Source organism: Sorex fumeus, unplaced genomic scaffold, assembly GCF_029834395.1.
Source record: "Sorex fumeus unplaced genomic scaffold, SorFum_2.1 ptg000041l, whole genome shotgun sequence".
In the NCBI taxonomy this organism is placed as follows: domain Eukaryota; kingdom Metazoa; phylum Chordata; class Mammalia; order Eulipotyphla; family Soricidae; genus Sorex; species Sorex fumeus.
Window position 1 is genome coordinate 5266362 of NW_026606098.1, and position 19034 is coordinate 5285395.

The 19034-nt window shown below is 63.7% G+C and overlaps 2 protein-coding genes across 2 annotated transcripts; one reads left to right on the forward strand and one right to left on the reverse strand.

Moving 5' to 3' along the window:
* Positions 1 to 484: 484 nt before the first annotated feature.
* WDR4 (WD repeat domain 4) lies at positions 485 to 6602 on the reverse strand. Its single transcript, XM_056119384.1, has 11 exons — positions 6490 to 6602; positions 4506 to 4568; positions 3823 to 3966; positions 3189 to 3345; positions 2973 to 3085; positions 2664 to 2724; positions 2167 to 2265; positions 1840 to 1904; positions 1512 to 1695; positions 1366 to 1435; positions 485 to 1241 (listed from the first exon to the last, which is right to left on the reverse strand). Exons 1-11 carry the CDS (start codon positions 6576 to 6578, stop codon positions 1069 to 1071), a joined length of 1218 nt encoding a protein of 405 aa, XP_055975359.1. The 5' UTR covers positions 6579 to 6602; the 3' UTR covers positions 485 to 1068.
* Positions 6603 to 10593: 3991 nt separating this feature from the next.
* On the forward strand, positions 10594 to 16578 carry NDUFV3 (NADH:ubiquinone oxidoreductase subunit V3). Its single transcript, XM_056119563.1, has 3 exons — positions 10594 to 10725; positions 11497 to 11617; positions 16365 to 16578. Exons 1-3 carry the CDS (start codon positions 10678 to 10680, stop codon positions 16526 to 16528), a joined length of 333 nt encoding a protein of 110 aa, XP_055975538.1. The 5' UTR covers positions 10594 to 10677; the 3' UTR covers positions 16529 to 16578.
* Positions 16579 to 19034: the final 2456 nt, after the last annotated feature.

Sequence of the window (19034 nt, forward strand, 5' to 3'; positions counted from 1 at the left end):
CAGCGCTGCCCCCTAGCCTAGCAAATAGGGGCGCTGCAGCTAGCCTGGGAACCAGGGTGGGCCAGTTCTGTGGGGATCGTAACAGCCACCAGCAGCTAGGGACATGGGCCAGCAGAGGCCAAGTCAGATGGGGCACAAGTGAGGCACCAAGAGAACCCAGCCTGCCTTTACCAGTGACGGGAGCAGCCAGTCCCGCAGGCCCTGCCGAGTCCCCAGCTGCTGTCCCTATCAGTGCAGGGCTGAGGCTGGGGGCTGCATGGGTGCACATCAGGCCTGGCTGGGACGGGGCTGGGAGCCACTCTGGCTCAGGCTCACACGAGGGCCTCCCTGAGCCCGGACAGTCATCAGGTACTACGGGCTCCCACCCAGCAGGGAGGCCTCGGCCACAGAGCAGCGAGTGCGGGTCTAGGCAGCTGGCCAGAGAGTGACCAAGGGGGACACGCAGCAGCTCCTCTAAGGCCATGGCTGCAAGGACCTGACCCAACAGGGTCAGAGGCCCACGACGCGTGTCCTGTCCTGTCGCTGGGCCAGAGGGGGTGAGCTGGGCCAGCAGAGGCTGCCGGGCGCCTGCACTGGCGTTGTCGTGCTTCTCACACCTGCGTTTTTATTCCAAGAAGCAGCGGGCGGCCACGCCAAGGTCCCACACAGACCAGCACTCGGGGCTCATGACACTCACAGTCTGGGGGTGTTCACAGTCACACAGGCACTTGGCTCAGACACACCCGCCAATGCTCCCACGCGGCCACCTCCGGAAGCGGGTCAGGCCACACGCAGTGGCCAGTCTGTCCCAGACCATCATAACGGCTCCCTGGTGGCCACACGGCCCCACCGGCAGCTCAGCTGGAAGCCGCCTGGGTGCTGGCGGCTCTCCTGGGGGCCCCCATCCGCCCTTGACCGTCATGTCTTCACTTCCCATGGGGGCCAGTGTCCAGCCCGGGTGAGTCCTCACCCCATGCCTCCGTCCAGAGCCTGTGACCACTTGTCCTGCCAGGGCCCGAGATTGCCTTTCTGGCCGCTGCACCTCTCCCCGCCATGGGGCGTTCCGGGTCCCCAGGCATCCATGGGTCCCTAGGAGCAGCCCAGGGCAGTGTCCCCAGCGTGTGGTTGCTTGGCCGGCCCACTGTCCACCGCCCGCCGCTTCCTCTGCAGTAACCGCTGCTGCTTCCTGTGCAGGTACGCGGCCACATTGTCGCACGCTGCCTTGTACAGGCCCTGGAGGCCAGGGCGCTCACCAGCAGAGCCTGCGGGAAAGGAGCAGTCACCACGGGGCTGTGGGAAGAGGCCAGGCCACCCCCACCCACCGCCCAGCTAGGCCCCACCCCACTCACTGCCCAGCTCGGCCCTGCCCCACCCCGCCCCACTCACCACCCAGCTCGGCCCAGTGTGCGCGCAGGAGGCTGGACACCCGGCTCAGCACAGCGTCGTCAGGGACCAGCTGTGAAGGACAGCACACGGGTCACACCTCCGGGCCACGCCCACCCACACAGGCTGGGCCTGGGAGCGCCCCTCACCTGCCACTGGCCGCCCACTGGCCTGCAGAGCAGCAGGGGGGCATCCTCGGAGTCCTGCAGCACCCACAGCCCCCGGCCCTCCTCCAGGCCCAGGTCCCACGCGCGGTGCTGCAATGGGAGCTGCTGCCAGAAGGCCAGCCGCCGGCCCGCGCCATCTAGCCGGAAGATGGACACGGCAGGAAGGCTGTGCACAGAGGAGAGGCTGGTGCGGGCGCGGACAGAACTGCCACCAGGAGGGGGGTGACAGGGCTGGGGGCAGGGGCTGGGGATAGGAACCAACACAGCCTCAGGGTCGTGGGAAGGCTTGGGGCGGGCAGGTGGCACTCACCCCTCACACAGCAGCGCCACGCAGGCTTCCTGGCGCCAGTACACGAGCCTTGAGGCGGCCACCCGCTGCAAGGGGAAAGTGGACACCGTGGGCAGGGAGCCCGGCCAGAGCCGCCCACGCTGCATTGCCCCTCCCAGGCTCTCCAGGTGAGCTGACCAGGCCCATGTCCAGGGCGCATCCCAGGAAACTGCCCCTCAGGATGGCCCTGCCCACAAGCAAGGACATGGGGAGGCCTCCTCCCAGGGGCCCGGGCTCCATGCCCCTCCCCACCGTAGGGCAGGACAGGGGGCCCAGTAGCAGAGCCCCGGAGAGGTGTCCAGCAGCTACCTGGGGCTCTGCAGGCTTGGCCGGCTCCTGCAGGCCAGTCAGGGGGCAGCAGTGCAGTTCACGGCCTCGTTGGAACTCCCAGAGCCTCAGGGTGCCATCCTACAGTGGGCATCGGCATGGGGATCAGCACACACACAGCACGCAGGGGTCAGCACGAGGGTGGGGGGTGTCAGCACGCAGGGGTCAGCACCCAGCTCCAGGGTACCAGAGAAAGGAGAGCAGAGTGGCAGCTCCACAAAGGCTGACAAAAGTACCATGTGCAGGCCCAGAGCAGGACATATGTGCACACGCATACTCAGGCCCAGAATACACACACACACGCCTTCCTGGGTGGGCCTGAGTCCCAGACTCAGGAGCATGCAGGGCAGCAGACACCCACATGTGGGCCCCCATCACCCAGACCCCCCTGGACCTCTACAGAGCCAAGAAGGGGGGGTCACAGCACAGCCAGTGCCCGCCGGGGAAGGCCAGGAGCACTGGGCACGGAGCCCACGTACCCCAGAGGATGACAGCAGCAGCTCAGGCCAGTCGGGGGGAACCAGGATGCGGCTTACAAACCTGTTGGGGGGGGCGGGGGCTGTGGGAGCTGCAGGGAGGGGCTAAGCGCAGACCCCCACCCCACAGCACCTTCTGCGGCGGGGGGGGGGGGGGGCAGGAGTGTTCCTGGAACCCCCTAGCACAGCCGGGTCCCACATTCCCATGACCTGGGGGGCAGTGCTGGGGGGGCAACACCCTTCTGTGGGCTCCAGCCAACACCCAGCTCCACCTAGCCCCCAGACCCTGGCCCCGGCTCCCGACCCACTCACTCAGTGTGCCCCAGGCAGAAGGCCTCAATGCTGTGTGGAGCCTTGGCCCAGCTGACCCGGATCTTCTCATCCCGGTCAGCCGTGAGGACGTAGCGGTCATCAGGACTGACGGCCTGTGTGGGAGAGATGGACGGTCCCCACCTTCTCAGCCCACACCGAGGTCACCCCTCCTCGGCCTCTCTCAGCCCCTGGACCCCAGCCAGGTGCCCCACCTACCACGTCCAGCAGCATAGACAGGTGGCCAAGCTCCAGGCGGCCGGGGGCGCCCGGCTCCCCGATGGGGAAGGAGTACACATCCCCTGACTTGTCGGCCACCAGGACCTTCTCCTCGGACGCCGTGAAGCTCAGGGCCGTGCAGCGCCGCGCCACGCTCCTGGGGGGACCTGCCGTCAGCCACGGGACCAGGGCTGCGATAGGCCCCTGACCTGCCAGGTGTGCGCCAGCCCCCAGGGCCAGGACGCAGGGGCCCGGCACCCCTGGGCAGCTCATGGCCCAGCCTGCGGGAGGCAGAGGGTGGCTCCAGGAGGACCAGAGCTCCTGGCGCTGGCTGACCGCCGTGGACAGAGGCACAAGCCCAGCACGGAAGCCGTCCACTCCATCACCCGGCGCCCCACTGCCCACACTGCCCGGCTACAAGTCTCCTTTCCCTGGGGACAGTCTCCAGGCGCCCCCAGAAACGAGAGGTCATGGCTTCCCCCAGCGACAGAGCACCCCAAAGCCCCAAAGGAACAGACGTGGCCTAACGGTCTTGGGAACCCGTGGTGCGGGGACGAAGCTGCACCCCGGGGCCATTACGAGGGCTGACCGGAAGCCTGCCTTGGCCACGGCCACCGCGAGCAACATTCCCTACCTCACACTCAGGCACTGCCACGGTCTCGTTCGGAAAAGAACCAGGCGCTTACTGTCATCGGTCAGGGCGAAGTAGTTGCCCGACGTGGAGAAGGTGCAGGCCAGGATGGTGTCACTCCCTCTGTCCGTGAGCTGGCTGTCCTCCCTGGGCAGAGAGGAAGATGACGGGGCTGCAGCCCTGCCCGGGCAGAGACCAGCTCACTCGGGACCTGGCAAGGCCGGCAGGAAGGCTGCAGGCGGCAGGGACAGTTCTGGCGGGAAGGCGCAGCCCACCTGGGTTCCAACCTCGGCACCACAGAGGGTCCCCCAGCACTGCCAGAAGCGATCCCCGAGCACAGAGCCAGGAGTAAGCCCTGAGCACTGAGAGGTATGGCTCAGAAACGAAACAACACAGAGAAGTGGCCAGACACGGCCTCGCAGCACAGGTGCTCTGGGTGTAGCCTCGGTCTGACCCCAGTCACAATACCTGGACACGCGCCTTTTCCAAAACACATCACTGGACCCGCCTGACAGCCTGCAAGGGCTCATCCAGAAGCCGGCCCGCATACCCATTCAGCACTGCTTCCAACAGCGGGGGCAGCCACCGCGCAGGGGCACCAAGTGCTCTGAAAAACCCGCATTCCCCCTGCCCTCCAGCCACAGTCCCCACCAGGGCACAGACCCCCAGGGCCCCTCCACACTCACCCCTGACTCTCACGGGGCTTCTCTGCGGTCCTGCAGTCGTACGTGAAAGGGATGTCACTGACACTGCAAAGCAAAAAGACGAGGGGGTGTGAACGGAGGAGGCCGCTCCCCTACTGCCACCAACAGGCCTGAGGCCGAGGGTCTCACCCACCCCTTGGCAGAGGGAACTGCCATGGGGTCGTCACATCAGGGGTCAGCTCAGGAGCTTGGTTTGCTTCAGGGAGATTCATGGTGCCCAGCTGCAGTGCCACACACACGCGCGCATACACACACGTACACATACATGCACAAACGCGGGCACACACATACACACATGTACGCACAAGCAATGAAGACAAGAACACCACAGGAAGGAACACGCATAGGCCCGAGGGGAACAGAGGAAACTGCCCTGAGGCCCTCTTTGGTGGGGTCTTGGCACCCACACTTAGAAATTCCCTTTCCCCCAGCTGGTTAGGTCCACAGCTGGGGGAAAGGGACCCTCAGCCACCACTGGTGGCGATGTCGCTTGGTCCAATCTCTTCAGAGACAATATGGAAATTTCTCAAATATTTCAGAACCAAGCTCCCATATCACCCAGCAATTCCACTTTTCAGTGTCTACTACTAGGGCCCAGAAACCTGATTCAGAAATGGTATCTGCACACCCATGTTCACGGCCGCACCATTCACAACAGTCAGAATCTGGAAAGGATCCGGGTGTCCGAGAACAACTCAGTGGGTAAGGAAAACTGGTCCATACACATAACGAACACCCGTTGGCCGTAGGAAAAGATAGAACCGTGTAATTTGCTGCGGCGTGCATGGAACTGGAGAGTCTTGCGCTGCGTGAGGTCTCAGAGGGACCGACAACAGTCTCTCTGTGGGATACGGACAGTAGCGGAATGAAGAGTGCCCGGAGACATGGCCAGAGAGGGCAGAGGGGAGACCTCTTCTCCTGCACACGGCCAACTCAGGTCCGACCCTGGATGCCCCCCTCCCACATGGTTCCCCAAGCACCGCCAACTGTGATTCCTGAGTGCAGAGCAGGAGTAAGCCCTGAGCACTGTAGGCTCAAGAAACAAAACAGGGGCTGGAGCGATAACACAGCAGGTAGGGCATTTGCCTGGCACGCGGTTGACCCGGGTTCAATTCCCAGCATCCCATCTGGTCCTCCGAGCACCGCCAGGAGTAACTCCTGAGTGCATGAGCCAGGAGCAACCCCTGCGCATCGCTGGGTGTGACCCAAAAAGAAAAAAAAGCATGCCCAAAGGACCTTGGACAGTGGTGGAGGGGAGTGGACACTCTGGGACAGTCTGGTGAATGGAGTGCTGCTAGAGGCCGGTATGCATGGAACTCTAGCATTACGTTTTGTAAACCAGTCCCTGAAGAGAGAGAGAGCAGGTAGGGGCCTGGGAAGGGGCCTCTCCCCTCCCCTGGCAGCCCCTGAACTCTCGGGCCATCCCTGGGCCACATTCTGCAGGGGACGGTGTTTCAGGCCAGACGGACCTTCCGAATGGAGAGCAAACACTGTCTCCACACCATGCCACGTCCAGACTCGGGGCTTCAGCAGACTGGACGGCAGCTGGCCTAGAACCCCCAGGCTCCCGCAGGCGGATCGCACACAACTTCTCTCCAGCGCAGCCACAGGGGCCAAGCAAGGCACGGGCCGGAACCCGCAGGGTTTCGGCGAAACCCAGCAGAACCGGGAGCGGATTACTACAGCCAAACGCTGGCCCGAACGGACAGGACAGGCGGTGGGACAAGAGCCCATCTACTGGGAGGGAAGCATCACGACGGGCGTGAAACCCGCCCGAGACCGCCGGGTCTCCGGCCGGGATCAGCTGACCTGACCGCCCGAGACGGAGCAGTGGCCGCTGCCCGCGCGCTGTCCACGCACCGGCCCGCCCGGCGCGGACACGGCACCCGGACGGCCGGCTCGCCTGGTCCGAGCTGCGGCAGGCGACGGCGCGGGGGGGTCGGGGTGCGGGTACGCAGCGCCTCACCTGCTCGCAGTGGACGTGGCCAGGAAGCGGCTCCCGCCGTGCACCACCAGCTGCTGCCCGCACAGCGCCAGCCCCGCCGAGCCCGCCATGGCTCGCCGCCCCGCCCACGTGCGCCGCGCCGCTCTTCCGGCGCCGGGAGATGACGTCACGCGGCGTCTCGGTGACGTTACCCCGACCGGGCGCGCGCTGTGGGAGACGGGCCGCCGCGGAGGTGACGCCTGCGCGTCGTGTCGGGTCCGAGTCCGGGAACGTTTAGTTCCTGTTTGTCTGTTTTTCGGCCACACCCGGCGAGGTCGGGGTCACTCCCGGCTCTGTGCTTGGGGCCACTCCTGGCGGGGTCAGAGTCACGCCTGGCTCTGTGCTCAGGGTCACATCTGGGGAGCTCGGGGTCACTCCTGGCTCTATGCTCAGAGTCACTCCTGGCTCTGTGCTCGGGGTTACTCCTGGCTCTGTGCTCGGGATCACTCCTGGCTCTGTGCTCAGGGTCACTCCTGGCTCTGTGCTCGTGGTTACTCCTGGCTCTGTGCTCAGGATCACTCCTGGCTCTGTGCTCGGGGTCACTCCTGGCTCTGTGATCGGGGTCACTCCCAGCGGGGTCAGGGTCACTCCTGGCTCTGTGCTCGGGGTCACTCCCAGCGGGGTCAGGATCACTCCTGGCTCTGTGCTCGGGTCACTCCCAGCGGGGTCAGGGTCACTCCTGGCTCTGTGTTCAGGGTCACTCCGGCTCTGTGCTCAGGATCACTTCTAGGGAGTTCGGGGACCATATGGGGACAGGGTGTGGAACTAGCACATGTAAGGTGAGCGCCCTGACCACTGGGCCTATAGCTTTGACTCCCGTGAAACGTTTGCGTGCCGGGCCAGAAGCCGCCATTGTCCGCCTAGGACCTATAGTGAGCGCCCTGGGCCGGCTGACACTGAGCTCAGCCCGGCCCTCACCGAGGCCCCTTCTCAGCTGCCCCCAGGCAGGCACCAAGGACAAGAGCATCAGGGGCGCTGGCGGGGAAGCTTCAGTACATACATCACAGGCTAGGCTAGACAGTGAGGAGGGCCTGTGGTCTCCCCTCTGCAGGCACTGCTTGGAGCCCCAGGTGGACCCCATCCCCCACTGCAGGGAGGGGTAGCCCGCTGAGTGCTGAGCACTGTGGGGGCTGCAGCTGGACAGGACCTGGGAGCTACTCCCTGAGCAGAGGCCCACCTACTGCCAGCCAGGAGGTGCTCCCCCCACACACACAGACACCACATCCCTTCCGCCCTGTGCGTGGAGAGAAAAGTGGCAGAGAGCCGGGAGCAGAGGCAGGAGGAGCACCCAGGCCAGCAGGAGGCCACAAACCAGGTGTAGGGTAACTGCGGAGGCACAGACAGCTCTGGGGGATGGAGAACAAATATGTGACCCTTAGAATTCCAGGGTGGCGAGATGGTACCCAAGCAACCATTCCTGTTTCGCCCCATCACCACTCAAGGCTCCTGAGCACTGCTAGGAGAACCCAAAACACAAGCCAGAATTGGACCTCAAGGGAGCGCTTGGGGGCTGCAGCCCAGGCTTTGGATGCAGGAAGCATCCCCAGCATCATATGGCCCCTCAAGCCCTGCCGAGGAAGGACACCCCGCCCCCTCAACTGTCCTGCTTCCGCACCAGCAGGGTGTGGCACCAAAGCGAGAGGGAAAAGAATTCGGCTGCAGAGAGAGGCAGAATCTTGGAGCAGGGTGGGCGGTGCCTCTTCTGAAGATGTCCGTGTAAAACAGTAAAACAACCTCAAGAATTCCTTAAAGGAACATGAAAACACCAAGAAAAAAGATCCTGCCAGAGAGTAGTGATCTTTCTACAACCAAAGACTGTTGAGGTCTGTAATCCCTGCAACAAAGAACTCAAAATAGCCATCTTAAGGGAATTCAAAGAGTTACAATGAAACAGAAGGCTAATTCCATACGGTCAGGGAAACAATGAATCAAATCACCTTTATCAAAGAAACAGAAATCATAAAAATAGGGACGAAGCAATAGTACAGCTGGCAGGGCTTTCATCTTGCACATAGCGGGCTGCAGTATATCCCAAGCATCCCTTATAGTCCCCTGGGCTGCCAGGAATGACCCCTGAGCTCATAGCCCTCATAGGAGTAAGCCCTGAGTACCAAAGGGTGAGGCCCCACAGCAAACAAAATCATCAAAAGGAAAATCTGCAACTGAGATCGATAGAATGAAAGGAAAAATACAGTAAGCACCATCAGCAGAACGGATCAAGTAAGAGAATTTGTGAATTGGAAAATAAGAACCTAAGGGGCTGGAGAGATGGTTCAGGAAAAAGGCAGTTGCCTTGCACACAGCTGACCCCAGTTGGATTCCCAGCACCATAAACACTCCCCTGACCACAGAGCCAGGAGTAAGCCCTGAGCATAGTGGGCCGTGGTCCCCCTGGCCCCCCAAAACAAGCCCTTCGAATAGGGGATATGAGCCATAGATTACCAGCACCACAAACCACAAGTTATTGTGGTCCCAAGGGAAAATGAAGAGAGAGGGCCCGGACGGTCGGGGAGCAGATGAGGGGACGGTGCGTGCAAAGCTGGTGCCTGTCCTGGCCCCAGCTCCCGCCCATAGGATGGGGACCTTGTGGCCTGGAACCCCTTTTCCATACCGCAGAGCCCTTCTCTGGCCTCTGTGGGTGCCTCTTGCTCCTGACCTTACCCGCCTCCAGCCACAGACTCTGCCCACATCTGACACTCAGGAACAAGCTCCTGTGAACACCATGGAGAGGCCCCGCGTCTCCTCACCAAGAGCCCCCCTTTCAGCCACTCTGACTGGGAACCCCACCTACTGGGCCACATTCTACCTTTGTTTCCCATGCACACACCGACTGGCCTAGTTTGGGGAAGACCCTCCTGGGGTCGCTCTCCCGGCAGGCTGTCACCCAACTGCAGGGTCAGGAGATTGTGCAGTACGAAATGAGCCCTGAACTTGTAGCTGCTCCAGCAAGCCGTGCGTGTGAGTGTGTGTGTGTGTGTTTGTGTGTGTGTGCACGCGCACACATGTGTGTGCATGCGATTGAGTGAGAACATCAAAGCTTTCCCAGATCTTATTAGGAGATGTGTGCATGTGTGTGATATGTTGAAAGCAGGTGTGTGTGTTGTAAAATGTGTGTCATAAGTAGATGTGTGTATGTTAGAAAACAGGGATGTGTGTGTTGGTAAGTAGGTGTTTATGTGTGTGTTGGTAAACAGGTGTGTGCTGGAAAACAGGTGTGTGTGTGTATTTGGTATGCAGGTGTTTGTGTTGGTAAGCAGGTGTGTGTGTGTGCAGGTAAGCAGGTGTGTGTGCGCATGTGTTGAGCCTGGCTGTCAGCTCAGAGAAAGGTCTTTTTTGCAGCTGTTGGTTTCCGTGGATAGACTGACAGCCCATCTCCAAACACCCCGTTTCCGGGGGACCAGGGTACTAACTTAGTGGTGGTGATAGCTGTGGTGGTGCATCAGGTGACTGAGCCATGGGGCCCCAGCTCCATTCTGGATGTTCTTCCTCCACTTCAGTTCCATGATTTCCTTTTTGTCTGCCTGTGCTGGACCTCCCGAGCGGCGGGCAGAGCCACACGACGTTGCACGGGAGGCCATGTGGTGCCGCACACGAGCCATTCCCACCCACTAGGGACTACTGCCCTGAGTGCCAGGGCGACCTGCCCTGTGTGTGCTGGGCTGGGGGTGAATGTCAGCACATGCCCTGCAGTCCGGTGCTGCAGCCCTTGACCGGAGCCGGGGCGCCTGTCTGTGCTGCTCCGGAGAGCCCTTACCGGCTCGGGCAGCGCCGGAGGACCTTGGGCGATGCAGGGGGCTGACCCCGGGCCTCCCGCTGAGCCCCTCACCCACCAGGGGGCCCAAACCCGAGGTAGCTGCAGGTGTCCGGCAGGCGGCGCCCTGCCGACCTCCGCGCGGTGACCGCGCCCCCCATCGCGGCGCCGGAGCCCTCTGGCCTCGGATTGGCTGCGCGCGAGGGGGCGGGGCCCGAGGGTGCGCGCGCAGGTCCAAGACTCCGCCTCGACGAAGACCCGCCCCTAGACGGGCGTCTCTCGCGGTGGTGGGCGCGACCTGGCTCGGCACCCGCGCTCCGCCCGCCGATGGGCGTGGCCTCGAGGGTGCGCGCGCAGCCGCCGCCGGTTCTCAGTGCGCGTGCGCGGGAGCGCCGAGCCGACCCTGCCGTGACCCCGCCATGGCGGCGCTGCTGCTGCTGCGGCAAGGACGGGCAGCGGCGTTGAAGGTGGGCGAGCGCGGGACTCCCGGGACCCGGCGCCGCGCGCGGGATTCCGGGCCCGACTGAGTGCCACGGGGGCGGGCGCTGCCTGCGCTGACCGACCCCGGTCCGGCTCCGACACGGCCCTGGACCCCCGCCCTGGCCTCGACCCCGACCCCGACCCCAACCCGGCCAGCCCCGACCCCGACGCGGGCGGTGGGACAGAAGCCAGCAGCACAGCGCGCCAGCAGCCCCGTGCTTGCCCGATGCCGGCCGCAGCTGACCCTCTGACCAGCTTTGGCCGGCCGCCCCGGGGTGCCCGGATGGGGCCCGGATGAACTCAGAAGGCAGCACTGACACCCGCCCCCCCTCCAGCCCTCCCCTGCCTCGGTGCAGTGCTCCTGGGTGGGAGCCGGGAGGAAAAGGGGCATGAGTGAGGGTGGGGGCCCGCTGGCAGTACCCGCTGATGTGGTGAGGGGAGCTGGACCCGGGTGGGCACGGGATGGCTGTCCTCCCGGACGCAGCGGGGAGGGTGCTCACCAGGCATGCAGGAGACCCGGGCCCCATCCCTGGCATCCCGTGCGGCCTCCGGGACGCTGCCAGGAGTGAGCCCCGCCGGGTGTGCCCAGAAAGCCTAAATAAACAGCGCGCTAAGATCTCTCTAGAGATCCCCGAAGGGTTCAGGGGAAAGTCTGGGTGAGGGGCGCAGAGCGTCCAGTTGGCACACGTGGGAACCAGCCGCTCGGGTAGCCGCTCACTGTCCACAGGTCTGGACCCCACTGTGTTTGCTCTTTGCAGACTCTTCTCCGAGAAGCCCCCGGGATCCGAGGCCTTGGGTCCACTATCTCCCTCTCTGCGGAGTCCGGGAAGACAGACAGGGGGCAGGCGCCTGGCCCCAAGAAGCAGAGTCCGCCCAAGAGTAAGTGGCTGGGAAGGAGGATGCCGGGGCGCAGCAGGCCCCACTCAGGGTGCCCACGCGGGGGGTGAACACAGGTGGTGGGTCTGGCTGGGCGGGGGTGGGGATGGTGAGTGGACACAGGTGGTAGATCTGGCTGGGGGGGGGCATGCAGTGAGTGTTCACAGGTGATGGGTCCAGCCCAGGGGTACCCATGCCATGAGTGGACACAGGCAGAAGGACAGGCCTCTAGCTGGACATTCTGCCCAGCACGTTCTTGCTGTTTTCTCTATATCCCACCTGGCTTGGAGCACCAAGGCTGGGTGCTCAGGCCGGGGGTGGCAGTGGACCCTGCCCCCTCCTGATCTGGCGCAGCACACCCTCACCCTCCCCATTGTGGTTCCTGGGAGTAAGAGGGACAATGTCTGGGTCATTTCCACTTTGATTTTTATTGCCTGTTTTCATTTTTGGTTGTTGTTTTGGGCCACACCCAGGGATGCTCAGGGCTGATTCCTGGCAGTGCTGAGGGACTCTATTGGGTGCCGGGAGTCAGCCTGGGTTGGCCGTGTGCACGGCAGGTGCCTGCCCCCTCTGTACTAGCACTCTGGCTCTCCAGCTGTTTTCCTTACTGTCCCCCCACACCCCTGTCACCTGCCCTCAGTGACAGGATGGAGACCACGATGCATGTTCAGATCCTTCTGGGGATTTTCATTGTCTGGGCCCAGCTTAGAATCACCACTCGGCTCCTTGTATTGAGTCTTCACCTTGGTGGACCCTAAGTTACCTTCAGAAATGGTCAGCGTCCACTATCTCTACCTTTAGGGATGGTCGGTGTCCACTCTGCCTTCAGGGGTGGTCAGTGTCCACTCTGCCTTCAGGGGTGGTCCGTGTCCACTCTGCCTTCAGGGATGGTCCGTGTCCCCTCTGCCTTCAGGGATGGTCAGTGTCCACTCCTGGCAACCCTTCAGTCCTTGCGAGGGGCTTTAGGTCGCTTCTCTGAGCAGAGTCCCCATGTGCACTGCAGGTGGGCTGTGTGGGTCTGGGTGAGCATGGGGTGCCTGGGTGCTGCCCCCACCTTGCCCACCTCTCCCCCAGGTCTCGGGTGCAGCCCCACTGCCCCTTCCTTCAGTGGCTGCATCCTAGCAGCGGGAATGGGTCAGTCAGCGCTCACCTGCTGCACTTTCTGCCCAGGACTGTAAAGCCCGGCTGTGTCCGCCAGGCTATGGGCTGATGGGCAGGTGGCCGTCTGTGGCTCCTCCCACGGGTCTCTGGCCGCCCTCTCCCCTCCCCCATGGCCCTTGGGAGTGATCTGGAGGAGGCGGGGCGGGGCCGGGTGTGGACGCTCCCCCTGCGCTCTGGCATCTCCCATTGAAGCCTTATACTCAGAGCTGCCGGCACAGGCGAGTAGCCTTGCGCTGCCCTTTCGTCCCTGTGGCCCCAGGCCCAGTGGGCAGCCCCAGCTTGTAGCACCTGCTGGTCGGTCCCTATGGCCCCAGGCCCAGCGAGCAGCCCCTGGCCTGTAGCTCCAGCCGGCTTGTTTTGACACATTCCTTCCTGAGTAGCCGCTGAGTCTTGGCAGTGCCAGAGTCAAGCCCAGGCTTCCTGTGGGCCAGCCACCCCCTACCCTGAGCCCACCAGCACCCCCAGATCCATCTCAAGTATTACAGTCGTTCTCACCTTGGGCAGGGACCCCACACACCCTGCGCCAGGCCCTCGCTTCCCTGGCGAGTGGGTGGAGGGTCTCTGGCAGCAACGGGCACTGGAGACTGGGGGCCACCAGGCCGGCCACAGAACTGCCCCACAAGGCACTCCCTGCGCCTGATGACTCGGCCTGGAGGAACGGCCAAGATGCGCAGGCAGGGGGCCCTGGAAGATGGGGTCCCCGATGACATCGCTTCCACAGCCACACCAGGCGCCCACCGGCCCTGGGACAGTGGCGGTGACACGAGTCCCCGCGGGACAGGCTGCTAGGGAGAGAACTCCGTGAGCCGGCGGTCTACCCCAGGAAATGCCCTTCCCTTCCACCTCTGGACTCTGGGGGTCCAGTGGGAGTCTGCATGGGCACCAGAGAGCCCCTCACCTCCTGCACACGTGTCTGTGGAGACCCAGGCCAGGCGCCACCTCTATGCACTGTTGGCTTCAGAAAGTTTTAGATGGCATGACACAGATGTCTCATTGTCCAGCACTCTCTGGGGACTGGAGGAGTGACCCTGGTTGCCGGCCCGCGGCCCTGTGCACGCGGGTGACGGCCCCTCTGTGGCAGTTAGTCAGCAGAAGTGTGTCAGTGTCTGCGTGTCTGTCTGGGAACATCCGTGTGTGATGTGTTTGTATGTTAGGCATATGGCTCTGTGTGTTACATGTCTGTGTTAAGTGTGCTTTATGTATGTGTCTGCTCATGTGAGTGTTGTGTATGTGTATATGTGTCTGTGTGCATCTACGTGTGTGTCTGTGTGTCTTACAGGGGATAACCAGTAACCAGCCCCCCCCCCCCCCCCGCCCGCCCCCGTGGAGGCCAGTGCTCGCTGAGCCACTGTCCACCCTGCAAGCCTCCTCTGCAGATTGCTCAGCTTCCAGCCTCTGGTAGGGCGAGGGCGCGGCCATGCAAGGGGACCTGGTCAGCCTGTTCGTGTCTGTGTCTGTCTCTTCCCTCTCCCTGTGACTTGGATTCGCCAGAATGTGGGTTTCTCAGGATGCCCCATCCCACCTCACCCCAGGCGAGCCTGCGTCTGGGTGATTCCGATGCTCGATGCTAAACTCTTCCTCTCTGTGCTGTTCCCAGATGTAGTGAAGTCAGAGGAGAGGGTCCGGCCCCCAGCCGGCCTGGCAGCCGCTGAGCTGACCAAGAGCCCGTCGCTCGAGCCCATAGGCAGGATGGTCGGGCCGAAGGCAGCTGCAGCAAAGACCACCGTAGCGTTTCCTCAGAGAGACCCGTCCCCACTGCATCCCAGCTCTGGAGCCCCACGCAGGCACGGGAGGGACACGTCCTCCTCCTCTTCTTCTTCCTCCTCATCTTCCAGTTCTTCCGATTCAGAGTCGGACGAAGAGGGTGACTTCAAGGACAGAGGCAGGGCCCCCAAGCCAGCGGCCCCGCGTCCCTATGGAAAGGGGGCACCCCGAGATGGGGTTTCGGCAGCAGACATGCGCCCACCACACATCAGCACTCCAGAGAAGCCCCTGCAGGCCACGAGAAAGGGCAGCCGGGACGCCAGCGCCGAGGCCACCACAGCTCCGCCACGCCTGGCCCAGGAGCCGGTGAAGCCCGGCAGAGGCTCCCTGGACCCAGGGCCCGGGGGGCCACACGCAGCAAACGGGGCTACCCCACGGCCACAGGACCACGCTGGCTCCAGGCCGCTTGCAGGGCCGGCCAGGCAGGTGGCGGGTGGGTCAGAGGCGCCCAGCGAGGTTTGGGCCAGTGCACCGAAACCAGGTGTGCGGCCGCTTCCTGGCGCCCGTGAAGGATTTTCCACAGACACAGCGGCAGCGGTGGCGGCGGAGCAGAGATCTGGAGGCATGGAGGCGGCGGCTGGCAGCACTCAGGGTACACCTTGGCCGCGAGCTCATGGGGGCTGGTCCATAGAGCACCCCGTGGCCCTCCTGCAGCTCCTAGACCCGAACTGCCACTTGGCCCCTGCCCCCGGGGAACGTCGGGGCATCCAGCTTGGGGCCACAGCTCCTGCTCAAGGAGGCTAAGGGCTGAGTCCAGGATGGGTGAGGTGTCCTGGCCACTACCTCGGTGGCCGCCTGCTTGTCCAGGCCTCCACGGGCTTCTCGGGTATTGGATCTTGAGGCCCAATGGGGAGGAGCCCCTTTGGCCAGGAGCTGGGGGTCCGGGGTGCAGCCGCGCCTTGTCTGCAGGGCCGGTCAGGCCCTCGCCTATGCCTCACTCTGCTCTGTCCCGTGCCCGCCCACCTGCGCCAAGCTCTCCTGTCCCGTCTGTCCTGCATTAACATGTGCCTGGCTGATACCGCTGGCCGCCGCGAGCTGCGTTCCCCCATCCCGCCCAAGACGGGCCCAGCTTCCCATGGAGACAGGGCTTGGCTGTGACCACGGTCCTCTAGAGCAGCCCTTGTCACTCCCCAGGCCCCTCCTCTCCCCGCTCGCCCTGAGTGCCCCGAGGCCAGAAAAGAATCCTGGAGCGAAGCAACGGGCAGGTGGCCGAGGGGAGTTGCTCCGACACTGGGCAGTGTCGACACCTGGCCACTAGGTACCAGCCTAACGTGGGTTGTGTTTCCCCAGGGCAGGGCACCGCAGTCTCTCAGTGGGCAGCAGCTCCAGCCAGTGTCCCTCCCTGCCCGCAGCCTCCCTGCTGGTCCCAGCCGCCTGGTGTTGCAGTGATTCATGGCTTCTGTGGCTCTACGCCCATGTGGCCCCGTGGGAGTCCGCGTTCTTGTCCTTCCGTTTCTTTAAAGCAGGGCAGGAGGGCCTGTGCTGGTGGGCAGCGCTGTCCCTCCCTGGGCACAGGAATACATAGGGCAGCAGGGCCGGAGCCCCCAATAGCACTGCTGCCCCTCAGAGGCCCCTAACCTGTACCTGCGAGCAGACCCTTCTTCCTGGACCTTGACGGGACCCCGGAGCCCCCCGCAGTGGCCCGACAGCCTGCCAGAACCAGGAGGAGGCGGGGGCCGGGGTTCCCGCGCCACAGCTGACGTTCCTTTCCTTCCGGCTAATTCGTTTGTGTTGCTAACAGACACCTTGCTTCCCTGGACTTTCCTGCGCTGGCAGGGTAGGGGTGCCACACCATTTCCCACTCACGCGTCTCTTCTCCCTGCAGAGCCGGCGCCCCCGCCCCCGGCCCCTGAGCCCTTCGACAACAGCACCTACAAGAACCTGCAGCACCACGAGTACACGGTCTACACCTTCCTGGACGTCAACCTGCAGCTGGCCAAGCAGCGGCTGCCCCAGCCCTCCTCGGGCCGAGAGTCACCACGCCACTGAGCGTCCACGGGCACGATGGCCCCCAATAAAGCTGAGCTTTAACATCCAGATTGAAGAGAAGCGGGAACCTGCCACGGCTCCGCTGTCTATGTCTAACCAGAACCAAGGCCCGCCTGAGAGAGTCCCTTAGAGAGTCCCTGAGGGTCCCGGCTCACCAGACACACCCAATCTGACAGACAGTTGCCTGCTTCCCTGCACTCTGGCCCCTCAGAACCCAGCCTAGCCCTGATCTTAGATGGGGGAGAGAGGACTCTCCAGGTCTTGGGGGCTAAGGGGGAGGACTCCCTGCACACTGCCAAGAGCTGAACACACTGTCCCTTACCAGTCTCCCGGTTGGTGCTCAGAAGTCACTCCTGGCAGGGCTTGGGGAAGCAGCTGGGGTGCCCTGGGCCATCGTCCCCTTTGTATTCTTGCATTAATGAGCTGCTGTGACCTTGAGGTCTGTGCAGAAGCTGAGGACCCGGGTGGGGGGGGGGGGGGGATCCCCTGCAGGGCCCTGCCACCATGTGGCTCTGAACTCCAGCTGTGCTAAGGTCGGGGGTTCGTGTCCAGCTGGAGCGGGCCTCAGGTGCCCCTGGCCTGGTTCTGGGCCCGGCTCCTGCCCGCTGCATTCTGTCACCTGCTCAAAGGAGCCGAGGGGGACGGGGCTGGGGCTGCGCTCACCCCCTGGGTCACTTGCACTGAAGGGGCGAGCAGAGCAGCCGCTGCCTGGCCCCTGCTGACCATCGGGTCATCAGTGCAAGCAGGCGAGACTGGCTCAGCCTGCACCTGCTCTCCACACGCCCGCACACCAGGAGGTCCAGCTGCTGGCCTGCGCACGGCCCACCAGAGTCCCCTCCACAGCACCACAAATGGTCCCCGAGCCTTCCCAGAAGGGGACCCTGAACACTGTGGCCCAGAGCAGAGCTAGAGCTGCTGGGACTGGGTTTGGCCTGCCCGTTCGCAGGTCCCTCCCTCGGCCAGCCACCCTGTGGCCAGAGATGTCTGGGTGCCAGTCCCTAGTCACCTACCCCCCTGGCCCAGAGCGGGGGAGCCCCTCAGGACTGTCTGGCCTAGCCAGCAGCCAAGCTGGAGGCCAAGGAGGTGCCAGCTGGCACGGGTTGCTGAGGCCCCCTTCCTGGGACAGGAAGTGGAGGGAGGGGTGCTCTGACTGCAACCCTCACCCACCATGGGGGCTCAGGCACCCAGGCTGGAAAATCTCCAGGGGTCCCTGGGAGCAACTGCCCCTCTGTGAGCCTGGCAATATGGCACTTGGCCAGTCATGTCTCTGCCCCACAGGGCAGGGAGACTGCTCTTAGCCTGCAGCCTTCCAGAAAGATCGACGGAGAGCCAAGCATGGCTGGAGTGAGGGGGACAGGCATGCACTTGGCCCTCATAGGAGCTGGAGGTGCAGGTGGGGGGGCGGGGAGTGGGAGTCTGAGGAGACATCCTGTCTCTACGGCGGGGCTGCAGTTAGGGGGCACTTCTGAGCTGGCCAGTCCTGACTCCCTGCCGCCAGAGCCACGTGCTGAAGCGGGCTTACTTCCGGCCCACAGGGGCCTCTTCCAAGGGGGGCCCTCACTGCACAGAGCCCCCTTCTCCAAAAGCCATGCCCTGGGGGGCTGGGGCCCGAGCCAGGGTGCAGCAGGTGGGGTGACCTGGGTTTGATTGCAGCATCCCATATCACCCCCCCAACCCCCACACACATACGCCCAGCACCATCAGGGCTGATACCCGAGTGCAGAGCCAGGAGTACGGCTCCAAAACAGAGAATGCTCTCCCTAAGGCATCCTTTGGAAAGAATCTGGTCATCTTGTCTCTTAGACTGGAGCTTGCTCCTCTGCCAGACTGTGCCAGGGGGTGAAGACATGCCTCTGGGGAGGAGCCGAGTCTGTGGGACTCCCTCTTCCCCGTGCTCCCGCAGGCTCCTCCCAACCAGCCTGTCAGGTCCTGGGAGGACTGTGCTGCCCTCCTTGCTCAGGGCTGCTATCACCCTGCTGGAGGCCCCTATGGTCCCAGAAAGTGAATCTGGGCCCTGAGGCCAAGCAGGGGCCAAGGGGGTGGGTGGAAGCCACGGGCAGGACACAGGATGCCTGAGCAGGACCCTCCTGCCCTACGCAGGGGTGAGCTGGCCCTGCACCCCCATCTTGCTCGCTGGACCCTCTGGGCTGCAGACACTCCCACCGGCGGGCAGGCAGGAGGTCTCCCCAGCAGCTTGGCCTTGGGGGTCTGTGCTGACCGCTGGACTTTGTGGGCCCACGGCCGTTGTCCATCAGGAACCCCCCAAGTGGTGGCAGATGTGCCTTGGCAGCTGGTCCTGTGCTAATAAATAGCCTTGGCACTGCTCGGGGCGCCCCAGTAGACACAGCGCCTGGTCAGCGGGAAGGGCTGAGTGCTGGGAGCAGCTTCCAGAGAGGGGACTGGCCTCTCCGTATTGCCCTGGCCGCCACACCTCTCCCCTGCCCAGCTCCCTGTGGCTGAGGGCACAGGAAATGCCCAGCCTGCTGGGGAGTCATCACAGAAGGTG